This window comes from Mycteria americana, chromosome 4 (assembly GCF_035582795.1).
Source record: "Mycteria americana isolate JAX WOST 10 ecotype Jacksonville Zoo and Gardens chromosome 4, USCA_MyAme_1.0, whole genome shotgun sequence".
NCBI lineage: Eukaryota > Metazoa > Chordata > Aves > Ciconiiformes > Ciconiidae > Mycteria > Mycteria americana.
The window spans coordinates 48,641,192-48,656,332 of record NC_134368.1 but is presented as its reverse complement, the minus strand read 5'-3'; the positions used below and the strand labels follow the sequence as shown (position 1 = coordinate 48,656,332).

The 15,141-nt window shown below is 37.2% G+C and overlaps 1 protein-coding gene across 1 annotated transcript in view; it reads right to left on the bottom strand.

Moving 5' to 3' along the window:
• Positions 1-15,141, bottom strand: part of PDGFC (platelet derived growth factor C) — a 137,277-nt gene that overhangs the window by 54,648 nt on the left and 67,488 nt on the right. The window contains exon 2 of the mRNA XM_075500405.1: positions 1,744-1,939. Coding sequence (XP_075356520.1) covers positions 1,744-1,939 — 196 coding nt within the window. The remainder of the gene's footprint in view (positions 1-1,743; positions 1,940-15,141) is intronic.

The following is a 15,141-nucleotide window of genomic DNA, read 5'->3' as shown; positions in this document are numbered from 1 at the left end:
TTAAAAACAACAGTATAACTCTCTTTTTCAGAGGGTCGTATCTTCCAAGCCAAAAAGCCTAATGTGCCCTCAAAAGTGCACATATCAGGAATTGCATTCATACCACTTCCTGGTATCCCTGCACAAATATGAGCACGATAAGATTACAACCGAGTGAAGATTATGAGTGACTTATTACTGTTTCTTAATTTGACCAGTACTTTTTGTATTCAGCACATTGTTTACTTAAAATAAATGTACTCCCATTAAAATACTATTCTAGTTGTAATATTAAAAATATTTTAACTTATCTTACTTTTTTCTTTGCAAGTGGACGAATGAGTCACCCTACCTGGATTTTCTTTCACTTGCCACTTCACTCTGCCATATGCAAAGAAAAGAAAAAGCAAGCTAAGTTTTCATTTAAAGAAAAGAGTTATTGTGCAAAGGGAGTGCACTCATCTGAGCAAACATATGTTTATAGTACTTAGTATTTTAATTATATTTGACACGGCCTTGACAATTACTCCCTTCGGAAATATGAAAGAAAGATACCTGTCCATCTGTTATGAACCTCAGCTCCCAAATTAAGGATAAGTGCAAAAGTAACCTCTAAGAAATTCAAATTTGTTATCAAAAGTTGATTCAAGATATAAAAACAACTGAATATCAGTTAATTAGAAAAACTGAAAGCAAGAATCAAATCAAATGTATATACCAGGTACTCAAAAATAAAACCCCAAACAGAAAAACAAAACAAACCAAAAGACTACTTTGAAAGAAAAATCTTGTGTGAAGTACCTCTCCAGTAACACATCAAAGGAGGATATGCCATTCAAATGACATATTTTATTTGTTACTTAATTTACTGAAGAGTTCAGACAACGTACCACTATTCTCACATTGGGGTTTTTTACAATGTGTTGCTATGATGGCAGACAGATACAAGATACAAGATAGAAGAGTTTAGGAACTCTCCCCTTTCACCCACCCACAGGAAGCATATATAATCTCAGCCCCTACTGCCTCACAAAATATCCAAAACATGATCAATCAGATGGCTTCGTTCAGAACTACATCCATCCTGATGCCTGTTATGTCACGGTTGTTTTTCTCCCAGGCTACAAATTCGCTACCTTCAGCTGCAAATCATAGGAAGGAATTCAGATTCCACAGGTCCTACAGAAACCTGTGCCAGTGATTGAGCAGGCAAAATACTTGTTGAAGTTGGGAAAAAACCAATACCATTGAGGAATGTCAATTAATGCAACACCATAAGTCCTGTTTTTCATAGAAAACTGAGAACTTGACCATTAAAGGCCATTAAAATCTTGTGCAGTAGGGTGGTTTCTTTGTTGAACAGGGATGTTGTACTTTGTGTCATGACCTGAATTCCACTTCAGGTAACTTGCTTACTCAAATTTTCTCTGTAAAAATTAGACATTCATTCCTCTAATGTTCTGTCAAGAACAGTTTCCCAGGTGTCAACACTTTTATTTGAGAGATTAAATATTTCATATTTTTGTATCATAATATATCTGTGGTCCAGATACTGAATGCAGAATGAAAATGAGGGGACCCCAAAGCTTTCAAGCATTAAATCCTTCTCTAGCACTGCAAAAGAAAATCTTAAACTAACACTTTAAAAGATGCATTTTATAAATATACTGACATGCAGGTGCCACATTTTTGCAAAACGCAAGCAACACTTTTGTTCCATTCCCCACATTTCCTTTCAGATTTTTCTAAGTTCAAGGAACTTACTTGCAAATGTCATCTTCTGGGTCCTCAAGCCCAAATCTTTCATCAAAAGTAAGCTGTATCCATACATTTTCGTCTGCTGCTACTAATCTCCACACTAGTACAGTATTGCGTGGGTATGTGTGTGGAAACTTGGGGCTGTGAATACTTCCATTAGTAGTCACAGTAATTATCTTCTCATGCTGAGGATCCTGCACACCTATAGTAAAGAGAGAAAACAGATGCATCAATACTCATTTCTTCTCCTTTTCCTAAAATGTTTGTATAGTATGCACAGATAAAGACACTTGTTTTGTTTGCTTTTCTTCATCTTGCAAGGAATTTCTGTTTGGAAAATCTATATGGTAACAACAACGCAAAAGTGATAAGTATCACTTTGCTGGCAAAAAGTTATTCAAACCCCAGCCTCAACTGCTGTTCAGAAAGCAGAACAGAAGTTCAAGCAGAGATAAGAGAAATGTGACTGCAAACACTTGTATGCAAGACTGGACTCCTCACAGAAGCCCAGCAGCCCATCAGCAGCCTGCTGATGATTTCAGTTCTTTATTACTGGAGAGTGCACAGAGATCACACGAGGGTACCGGGAGAGGTCTGCTCACACCTACCACAGAAGGGATGGTTTAAATTTGTTTCTTGTTAAAGGAGACTGTCCTACATTTATTGAGTCCAGTGATAAGGATTTTGATGGCTGCCTCCTTCCTGAGGGCTGTATCAGAACAAAGTTATCCTGATACAGGGATGAACAGGGATATGCTTCGGAAACTTGGGAAAGTCACCACGTCTAAGAAATCAGGCATTTACTGACAAGCCTCAGCTTAGGGCATTCCTCAAAATTCTGAACAGCACTGTTCAGAATGTAAAATTAAATGAATGTTTTACAATGCAGAGCAAATGAATTCAAAAGAAGTAAGCCAACTGCATTTGATTTTTAAAGCACACAGTACACAAACTACTGAAAAGACCTCTTCAGGTTATGAATTAATAACTGTGAGGAGTTACCAAAAGTAAAGGACTCCTTTGGTGAGCAGCAGCTCTGCCTTTCAGAGCCTCAACAACTCTCTTCACACTAACTCAAGAAACCTCATTCTCAAGTGCCCAATATTCACAGGAATTCACATTCAGCAGCTGGAATCAGCTCAAATGGGATATTTAGCTGCAAAAAACAGGCACTGACCTAATCTGGATACATTTTAACATTGTGGCATACAATGATGAGATCTCTAAACTACAAAATTTAATGCCATCAAATGAAAAAACCCTCCTTATGCTATAGCACATGATTTAGACTATCTTTGGCTTTTTCTAAAAACCTGTATACAGTCAGGTTTGACATTTCAGTCAGTAAATCATAGGAATTCTCAGTTACCTATTAATAACTTTAGTAAGAAAATAAGCTTGTAGTTTTGTACTGGAGAGTTATTATTTTTTTTTTTTTTACTATTCATTGTCTCTTGCAGTTAGATACTTTATCTTATTTTTCTAATTGTTTTATAACCCTCATTATGATGAACATTCATTTGAAGCTCTGTAAGACACGATTCAGTCTGCAATGAAAACATACACTGCAATTGTACCTTACTATAGCTCCATGTAAAGGCTGACAGCTAAATGAACGTACTGCAAGAAAAGAAGGCCATAGAAACAGCATTGCTATTTTAAATTAATTAATCGATACTTAAATGTAATCTAAAGTCTGATGGACTTTTGCCTTCTATTCTGATGGACCAGTGCCTTCTACTTGTGGTATGAAAATGGTAAATTTTCTTTTAAGTGGAGTTGCTGCTCATATAAAACTGATGGGAGCGTGCTCTTGCCTTGAAGAGAACTGACTGTCTTGCGTACAAATAAGACAGGACAGCATGCAGCAATAAGTAAAAAAGCCCCCCCGAAAAAGGCACAAGAAACAGATTCCTAATTTAGACACTTCATTGGGCTTAGCTGAGTCACAAGCATTTTTCTATAATGTTCAGTATGTCAGCTGAGAGCTGCATGTTAAACACAGGAGCCAACAATAATAAAAATTACTTTCCCAGAGATTAGTACACCACAGTGCTATTTCCGAAGTATGCAAAGGACCACCATTACAGACAAACATGTCAACGTGTGGTGTCTGACGACACTATAGTCAGTGGTTCCTTTTGTCTTTAAAAGCACACTCAGGATTACAAACCATGTTATATTTCATAACACATTAAGAAAGTGTTTTCTTTTGTATTATCAGGACAATGATAACAACAGCAAGTAAGGACTGTAAATAGTCCAGGCATATCAAATCAGAAGTCAGTAAAAAGGGGCAAGGGAAAGAAAAGGCATATGGCAATTTAGTGAACAGAAGTTGCACCATCTCCGGTATCTTCAGCTCCTCCATTTGTAAAGGAAGAATATCTATTTACTTTAGCACACAACAGTGTTCCACGAACATATCAAATTCCCACACACAACACTTGCTCCATTTCAAATATTTGCTCTCGCACAGTGGAATTTCTTCTCTTACAAAAGAATTATTTTGTATGACTACAAAGGCAAGTAATTGCTGTCACTGGAGAATGAAGCTTGTTATTTCTCTTCAGATAAGCTGCAATATTCCTTTTTATCCATTCTACATAAATTGTACCATTGTACCACAAAAAGCTAGACTTTTCCTACTGAGTTCATGCATGTTCTGAACATTTCTTTTGAGGAAATTGTGTGAAGAGCAGAGCTACCTGAGCATGGCTAAAATGAGACTATAGTTTCTATTCTTTGTGGAATGACTTTGCAATCCCTGGCTTTATTTTAGGGATAAATCAGTCCAAGTTACACTTAAAAGGGAGTAACAAGTTCAGTCAGATTTACAGCGGTCAGCTGTATAACTCCAAAGCTATATACATTGCTGCTGTGATCTGTCTGCCTTTCTATTAACAACCATCCTCCCCAACCTCCCCCCCCCCCAAAAAAAAAGAAGAAGAAGAAGAAGAAAAGATTATTACCATACAGACAGCATGGAACAACACTGAAGAATCAGTTTAGGCAAGGACTGAGGTAGGCAAGGCACCATCTCAGCCAGGGGGCATCAATATCACCCAAGGGAAATGGGGACAGACAAAGACCAAAACAATGTATCTGCATCTTCAGTAAAAAGCTTCATCAGAAGACGGGCAACTGAGATCACCTGCAGGAGAAAGTCCTGGAAACAGGGCACACTAGATGGGAAAAATCCCTAAGCTGACCCAAGGATATGACATGGTTACACTTACTAGGAAAGGACAGCACACACTTAACAGAGCCTGAAGATGAAGAATGAGTCGCCACAGTTGTCTTTGATGTGGTACAAGATGCTATCACCAGATTTATATATCTATCCATGTAGAAAGTCTACCCCTGAAAATTACAAGATTCCAGGCATTCTGAAAGCACGGCAGCGCCTAACCCTTCCACCAACGTGGTAACGCAGATGAAAAACCACAGTATCACCACAGAGATCAGCAGATGCCACTGTAAACTGAAATTAAACCCACCGACTAGACAAGCTCATTCCTGCCTACTTCAAAGTAGGTCTCTTCCCCCATGGGCACAACACATTTCACAAAGATCAGCACTGACACTTTTTAAATATAGCAAATACCTCTTTCTTAGTACATCGTAATCACCACATTTTAGCGAGGGTCATGGGTAAAACGCAAACAAATCACATACAGTTCAGGAGACAGATGAAGAGCTGCAGAAGAAGAGAGGAGCACCACGGGTGGAGTAACGGCCTCGGCACAGATGCACTTAAGGGCTGATTCACTTGAGATCACACAGTGCTGGTAAAACTGATTTTTAAAACTTTTTGCTAAGCCTACGCTAATTTCACAACAGGACAAGATGAGAGTACTGCTAATCACGCACTGTTAATATATTATTTGGTGTATTTCATTCAGTAGCCTTTAATTATGAAAAGCAACTTTTACGCCTTCAGAAACAGCATTAGCTCACTTGTGGCTATCACCGCTTTAAAAAAAAAAGTGCTAAATTCAAACATAAGAAAACTTTCAACTCTAAATATTTACCAATTAATAGTAGAGCTTTTTCAGATATACAATAGTGCTGCAGTATGTGTGAGTCCTCTGCTTTAAAACTCAGAAACAAAAGATGAGAGCAACTACTTGTTCGTTACCACAGAACTCCAGAGGGAAGCAGGTTTTTTTAATTAAAGTAATCGAAAGGATTTCCTGACAATATACCCATATAATTTTTACAACACTCCACATATGTACAGAAACTGAGACTTTGTGGAAGAAATTCTTTGAAATGTAACATAACATGCCATTTTTTCCTCTTTCACCAGACTTTCAAAAAGCAGTAAGCCTGCTTTCAGAACTAGTAACTCAAGGCATACAGGGGTACCTCTTTCTGTCCTCTGTCTCTGGTTCAGTTGCCTCCAGGCACTTCTTAGCTATTATCTGAATGTAACAGTCAAAATGAAATTTAACTCTTTTGCTGGGTATGAAGGAAAAGCTGGAGAATGGTTTGTTTCTGGCAGAAAATTGAAGACAAATAGCTCTGTTTTGATATCGTTCATATGTAAAGTGGACATCAGGGCAAAGCCACTCAAAATCATACAAATGCTGCTTTGAAGGGACCTCTGGAGACCTCCAGTCCCAGGTCCTGCTTGGGTTACTATTCCTGCTCACACCACAGCAGGTCACCCGTTTTGAGGGTTGGCATTTTCTAGCCGACACTTAAAAACCCCCGTGGATGGAAACTCCAGAGGGCCTTGGGATAACCTGTTCCAGTGCTGTACTATCTCCCTAGCTAAGATGTTTTCCCTAATGTCCAATACGAACCTCTCAAGCTGCGATTTTTAGCCATGGGGGTTTTGGGGTTTCTTTTGTTTTTACCCTCTGTGCCGCTACCAGGAAGAGTTTAACTTGGTCACCCTTGCAACCGCTCTTCAGGCAATTGGGGGCCTGCTATTAGACTGCCCTATAGCCTTCTCTTCCCCAGACTAAACAAGCCCAGCTTCCTCATCCTCCACCCACTGCCTGCCATCAACTAGATGCTGAGCCTTCGAGCCTGGCAGTCAGCCAATTTTCAACCTGCCTAACAAGCAGTCTGTTCTTCCCAACCATTATGCCTCAAGTACCACAAGCAATGCTTTTGAAGCACACAGGGTTTGTTTTCATCATCATCTTTTCAAGTAGTGAGCAAAGAAAATTTCATACAGGCTTGCTGTATCTGTCTCCTAAGAGAGCTTTCCTAAGTGGTACGGTTTGTAGCTTTTCTGGGTTAAATCTGTGAGACACATCTAGCCTTCTGTGGGTTTTCCATTTTGAGTAGTTTCTATGCTTTGATACAGCTACCTGTTTGAAATCTTGACATGATTCTTCAGGTATTAGTAAGAAATAAATATAGAGAGAAGTGCACATACCTGTAATACACACACATGCACGTATAATATACACACATGACCAGTCAACTATCACAACATGACAAATTCAACTTCTAACTAGAAATCTGATAATTTACACAGGTACTTATTACCTAAATTAGCAAATGTAACAAGTACAAGCATATAAAGTATTATACGGATGTAAAGTAACAAATTAGAAACATGTAGGAGAAATATTACATCTTGTTTAGATTACTCCTTCCTCTGACACATACTTACTTCACACACTTGAAAAGGCATGTAAAAAAAATTCCAGTTCACACAAGGCAAGATGAATGTACAGAGGATTGTATTTGCTGTTTTTTTTTTTTAAATCCTACATTTAACCTATTCCTTTTTTCTTCAGTTACTATTTTGAGTTCAAACTTGTACTGTTACCTTAGGCACTGAATATCATACGCTATTTAACTGCTGGCTAAAGGTCTTTCTGCTGAAGCTATGTGAAGAACATTATGTGAAGGACTGCACACAGATGAAGTGAGCAGAGAAGCAAAAGCTTTCTAATCGATCTTCAGGAACCCTGAGTTTTGGCAGTTGGCCCAACAGGGAAGGACAAAAGGAAGAAAAAGAAAGGGGGGCGGGGGAAAACCAAAACCCCAAGATACATCATTGGAGAATAGAGCATGGAACTGTAGTAACAGATTTAATAAAGTTTCCAAACAGCTGCATCACTTAACATCTTGCAGAAGATAATCATGACTAATCATATACTAACAAACCTTCTTTGATTCCAAATTGCATCAAGAAATAAAAATGAGTTTATACTTTTACTGTACAAGTTTATGCTTTATAACCTTTAAGTATTCTGCCAGCCCTTTGCCTAGTACTTTGGCTTCTGCTCAAAGAAGAGGATGGCAATTAAGCAGGGGGTTTTGTGCACGGTAAATCTTCTTGCAATAAAAGTAACCTCTATTGAGATCTGTTTTCAGACCAAACTCTTTTGGAAGGCGGACTTGGTCCTGAGCTTCTCAGTATCTTTTAAAACTAGATAAATACTACATTTTAGCCAAGATAAAGAATTCCTTTTGCTAAATGTTAGATGAGGTAACTTTTTGGTGTTATCACATGCTCTAAGATCTAATTATTCTAGAGTGTTTCAATAAGCATTTATTCCAACATCCACAGGTAAAATTTTGGCTGCACTGGAATCAGTATTAAAGGTCCTGCTGACTTGAATATGAAAGGAATTCCATCTATATGAAATACATAAAGCTGTTGGAATAATTATTTTATAATGGACTGATAATAATACAATGTGCTTTCTTCAGTCATGGGCCAATAATTATCCTGAAAAAATAGGATTATTAGTATGTTGGATATTCATATAATAAATATACATTCCAGTAATTCAAAAATTAACAAAAACCTCTGCCATATGACAATTACCAGTTAAACTTATTACAGCAATATCTTTCTTTTCTCTTATGGATAAAACAAATGTCAAGCTTGTCGTTTTGACAATATTTTTTCACATTTGTTCTTGCCTCAGTTTTTTCCTAATAATATTATATGGTAAGTAGCCATCACATAACATACAGACTCTAGTCAAGGATTGCTCCCTATCTCCATCCTCTTCCATTAAACTGCTAGCTTGAGTGACCTCAGTCATCTCAGACAGATAAGGCATCACTTAAGGAAAGAAACTTCTGGCCTCTTCCCCCAACCCAAAACTATTCAGATATTTAATGAATTAATCCAGAATCATGAGTTGTGCTGGAGGTGCAAATGAAGAGGCAAGGGTACAACATGTCCAGCAGAAAGTGCTGTGGAAGTTGTATAGGTACTGTATTAGAGTTAATTCCAGTAAGAACAGAATTATTTGTAGGTGCACTGCTATACAGAAATGCAAAAGTATTGATAACTGTAAGAGCATACAGGTTTAAAAGACTGGATATAAAAGAGTTTCCTTGCCAAATACAGGCAGAAGAAAACACTGAGAAGCTAATCTGATTCCACATCTGTACTTTGTAAGCAAGAAGAAAGCACATCAGGCTATCACCAATGCACAAACTTTTAACTTTTAATGTTATTTTCTGAAGAAATACTCCTCAAGTGAAGAATAATTCTTATTCTCTATTTTTCATTAGTCATATACGGTTTGGATAACAGCTAGGCATCTGACTCTCATCTATATGCCATCACACTATTAGATACAGCAGAAGAATCATTCAAAGTTTACCAGCCAGGATGAATGAGAACTAAAAATACCTGTTGTATGCACAGCGAAAGAACAGCTGTTTATACCCCTATTTTTCTTCACTTTAAATGATTTACAATTCATTTACATTTACAATATGGTCTCTAAATGCCCAGGTAGTATCTGGAACTGTGATGACAAGAAGAAGCCATAACAAAATGTGTAACTACTCGAACTATTTTTTTAGTTCCTAAGGGGGGAGGGATGGAGGGAGAAAGAGAGGAAAGGAGAGGAGAGAAAGAGGGAAGAGGAAAAGGAAAAACCCCACCATTCTGAATGAATCATTCCCCCTCCCTTTTCAAGGATTGGCAGATAATAAACAGCTTCATGATCAAGAGTATCAAGGGCAGACAATAGATAGAATCAGCCTGAATACCTGACCTTCACCCAACAACAGCATGAGGCCATCACAACTTCCTCATCTCCCTACAACAAAACCTCTCTCAACATTTTTCTTTTCTGCTATATTCCAGAGCATCAATCCGCTACATAATATTTTTGAAGTTTTCTGTATCCTATTTTCTCTTCCCCTGCAGAAGGGGGAAGTGTTTTACATATTCTGCACTCACAAGTCCCTCTATACAAAATGATGTGAATAGATACTGAAAACTGTCAAAGTTGAAACAAAGCCTGACAGTATACAGCAATGGATCCATTTTCCAGGTGTATGTTGTGGAAGACCAGAACTGCAGGAGATTCAGTCTTATTTAATAATGAGCAAGTAAAATGAGTAGATCTCAACAATAACGAAGCTTGGAAAGGGACGGGCTTTTGAAAGCTACTTACCCAGGTTTTAACAAACACATGATTAAAACAGTCTGGGATAGTATGAATTGCAAGTCTCCTTGGAAAAGTACAACTTACTATACATGAAAGGTGTTGTCTATAGAAAAGACATGCTGTAAGATTTAATGCTGAGAAGCAAGGAAGGAAGGAAGCAAGAACAAACAGTAAACCAAGAAAAGGGTTGCCCAGCTGGAGATATTGATACCTACTAAGAGATAACAAAGTTATTTCTTTACTTTATAAAGAAAAAAATGTTTTTTTAAAATCTTATGTGTTTGGGAGGTTTGGATGGAAAAAAGTTAGTGAATATTTTCAAACATGTAATCTTTCCAATTCTTCTGCTACTCAAAATAGTGTTGTTTTTTTTTTTTTTTTCCCTACAGGAAACTGATTTAGCAAAGCTTTGAAAAAACTTAACTAAATTCCTAAAGGTAAACAAACATCAACAGAAATTATAACTAAGAATAGTAACTATGGCAACAACAGAAACTCAAGTGAATGTGAAAAACATCACATATAAATGCTCAAACCCAGCACTTCCAATTTGTTTTCAATTTTATTATGACAGCACTTACAAGCTACATCCAAAATTAGCTTTGTTAGTACTAGAGACCACACACATGCCCACACAGTGTCAGTCAGTCTGTCCTGAAAGACTGTACATATCAGCCGAGGTACGAAGGGACAGGGTAACAGGGCAGTATTACCCTGCTTTTCCAGGCTGTGCACAGCACAGAGTGGTTACAAGTGGAAAAAGATAACTTCAACAAAACCATGAAATGAACCTGGATCTCCTTTCATCTCAGTTGAAAGCATTAGTTTCAATGCCGTCTCTTGAAACCTACCTGTATCTCATTTTCTAATGCTAGCTATGGCTCCCTGTATGCTTTTAAATGCATGTGGTTCATGTCCTTTACAGAAAAATTCTTTAAAACCTGACCCATTTGAAAATTTCACTTCTTGATCTTAAGTCAGACTTTGTTGAAAAGCAAGGCTTAATTTTATTATGCCTCTTTTCTTTATGGTTCCTTCCGTTTATATTGTGCAGCACTTGTTAAGAGCAGATACTAGTAAACATTTGGGAAAAAGATTATCCATGGTCCATGTGGAATTCAGACTGAATAAATAGACTCTATGGATACGATATGTGTTAAACAGCTACATCTCATTTCAGATATTATTCAGAATGAAAAATATAATCCTGTCCTGATCATGTTTTGGGGGGGTGGGGGTGGGGAGATAAAAACACTACCTTAATTTTTAGAAATACCAGTCCTGAAATGCTTTGGTTTGCTTTTTCCACTGTTGTGCTATTTGTGTGGATTTTATTTTTTAATTCTTCACTCAGTAGAGTGCTATAATGATAGCAATTCAAACATTTATGAAGATCATCAGTCATGTTTCAAGTTCTGAAAAGAAAGTGTTGTTCAAGACAATTTGGAAAAGTGTTACTGCTTAGCTATATGAAAATATAACTCTGGTTAACATTTTTAGTCAGAAAATTACAGTGATGAAGTTATATAAGAGGAGACATAAAAGAAAACGAAAGATTTAAGGGTTTTCTACACTACAATTGAAGGTGTGACGGCAGCACATGAAGGGCTAGTTTTAACTACAGGGCAAGAGTAACTATAACAATGAACCCAGCGTGGCACTCAGTTCACCATCAAAAATGCAGAGGGTCCTAAGCAAACTACAAAGTTTGTGCCAAACTCTTGGTACAGAAATAACATTGCTACTGGAAACTCCAAAAGCCAACTTAAAACTGCCTCAGGCTTGTATTACGTATACAGAAAATGTACCTCCAGCATATCCTTATGTTAAAAAGGCAACAAAAACAAAGACAGTACTATAAAGAAATTATCTGGCATGTGTTTATGTATTTTCTGAACTGGACTACACTATACTTCCAAATGCAGAGATAAAAAAAATTACAACTTGAACATCTATTAAAGCAAAAAAGATTTTAGCTGGTGTTAGCCTGCTAAACCAAAGCTTTTGGAAGAATATAATGCCTTCATCTCATTAAAATTTGATTGCTAGAAGATGATTTGGCAGAAAGTGGTCATGCAATATCAATACTGATCTGCAGAGATGAATGCAATGCAACTGTTATTGAACTGGAAGAACTTCAAGCAGAGAGAACTCAGCACAAAATCAAACTTGAAACACTCATTTCTAGTATCTTTGCATGGAGGATTAAATCATGCAACACTCTAGAAAAGTACTCTTCCAGAAGAGGATTTGCATGTCTAGAAGCAATTCAGAAAGGAAGCACAAGTCCAGCTACAAAAGACAGTCTATCTTTCTGCAAGGAGAAAATGAGAAGGTTTTGTACAGTATAAAATCGCCATATGGAGAAATAATACTTTTTACAACTCCTTCTGTTAACACGCATCTCTGATCCTGCTGGGTATTGAACTCATGTGTACATGAACACCAAGGATATCTTTTTTATAGACAGACCACAATGACAAGCAATCAATATTTAGAATAACTGACGAGAATTTTCTTAGGATAGGATAAAATTTCTAGCTTCAGTGAGAGAACTCCTGCCATTCTCTCTAACTTTAGATAAGTAAAATACATGCCATTTTCAGTTAATTGCAAGTGGTATGAGCCCACCTGATCTTTTAGCCTTTATTCACACCAGGGACTTCCATGAAGTCAGATGAACAATCTTTTCACGTTTGTACACATTTATCCTTACTTTACTCTGACCTTTCTATTTTTCCAAAGACAGACCATAAAGGCATACTAGAGCAGCCATAAGAGACCTATGTCCCATAGCATGTGCAATACAGCAGCCTATTTTAAGTAAAACTGCTTCCAAAAGACCCTTTTGCTAATCTAGTATAGCAGGTGTCCTTGAGGAAGACTGACAGCAGGGCCCCGACAAGCATCACAGTCACAACTTATGCCACTGAAAAGATTATATGCAGTGTTGTGGTCTTCAAAAACCTATTGGTATACTGATTTAGGCTTCATTCCCCAGTGCTGCCACTGTTGACCTTATTTCACATGTTAACTTATGATTTTATTTATTCACATATAAATTATTATTTATTTCACATATGAAGCTCAAGCTTTTATCACTAGGTCTTCTGACATTTTTTTCTGCCTACCCTTAATATCAAAATCTTATAGAGTTATGTTTAACCCAACATCAAGAAGCTTTACCTGGGATCATCTGAAAAAGCTCCACAGTTGTAAAATGAAAAGTGAGATTTTAAACTCGAGTCACTCCAATATCCCCTAGTTTCAGATAAGTTTCCCATTTGTCAACCTTTTTAAAACTACCCAAGGGAACTCTCTGTGGTGTTCCCAAGGGTCTTGGCAATGCTGTACAGAGATGTATTCCTGGAACATAATTTGCTCAATCACAGCATCGCATCAAAAGCTACTGTTCAGTTTGAAATCCAACATGCCAGTGTGCTGGCATGAAATCCAGTATGCTGCTTTCCACAACAGTCTTATCCTCAGTGTTATTCGGGATCATGTTTAAGTAACAGAGCAGTATTCAGACAGATCTGTCACTTTACCTTTTTTTAAACTTTAACCCTTGCCAAACCATCCATAACATTCTTCAGCATTCTTCAAATTCTTTGGAAAACACATACAGGAATATGGGAGGGCTGGGGGACATCAATGCTTAAAATGCATTTTGTACAATTCCCCTGCACTTCTGGAGAACAAGCAAACAGTATAAAATGAAATCAGACCCTTAGTCTTAGTAGCGCAGCTTGATGACTGCCCCGAGGGGACTGGCTTCAGTTTAGACAACATGGCTTTGGTTTAAGATTCAACGGTAGAACAAATAGTGACTCACCTTAGTAGTGCTTTGTTGCCCAATATGGATATTGGAAGCCCATCTGTCCACCAATAAGTAAGAGCTGTTTCACTGATAATTTATGCTAGGTCAACTGTATGCTAGGTCAGAATATTTGATGAAAACCACTTCCAGTCTCTTCACCCACTTTTCAGAAGCTGTTTTGGATGCCTGTTATGGCTGAGTCTACATCCTCGCTTGAACTTCTTGAGGTGGAAGGTGGAACTATTAATTTCACAGGCACAGAACTGCGTTTGTTAACTGTAGTTTGGACAAGTTGAATTCATCACATCACATGAGTCTCAAGGTAAGGAAGAAATTAAATCCCAGGACTCTATTTACTAAAACAAGTAAAATAAAAAGGATTTTGCCCTAGTTACAATTGGAATCACTATAGAATGATTTGAGTGTTAATTCCCATGCTGTAATTGTAAAAGAGAATTATATACTTCAAAACAGAAGAAAACTGTAGCAATTTCAATTAATTGAAATCACGCCTTATATTAAGGCACTGCATTTTTCCAGGGCATAGCAGCACGTTACTATACAGAAGAGAACAGCTTTTATAAATAACCATATCTTGATGCACATTTCATTTATACTTTTATGCCTAAGAATTCCACTGTGTTCCCAACAGAAGGCATTTATCAACGGTTTCAACACTAGCAGGTAAAGCCAGTAATGCAATTGCAAAACAAACAAAATAGGAACATCAAGCCCTCAAGCTTATGCTCTCATGTAAATTAGAATGAACAAAACAATTAATATATGCATAATCTAATCCAGCACCACAATTAGTGGGGTGTTTGAATCCCTTGGTGATAAATAGTCTACCATAGCTAAATGTGCATATCTCAAGCACACGGTGGCTGAAGAAGAAAGTAAATATTTTCAATATCTAATCAGTTCCCCTGTGCAGAATTTCACTAATATCAGTGTCTACAAACTTTGATGGTCCATAATTTTGTTTACTTAGTCCACCATAGCACTACATGAAAAAGAATTCTATACACACAGAATGTTTAAGACTAATCTGAAAGTTGTTAATTCAGTGCTCATTGAAATTTCTGGCCAAGTTAATCTTATCTTATTTCTAGGCACCTTAGCTGAAGTCTATTTTATGAAAATCTTGTACAATTAAAAAAAAAAAAAACCGCAACCAAAAAAAAACAAAAA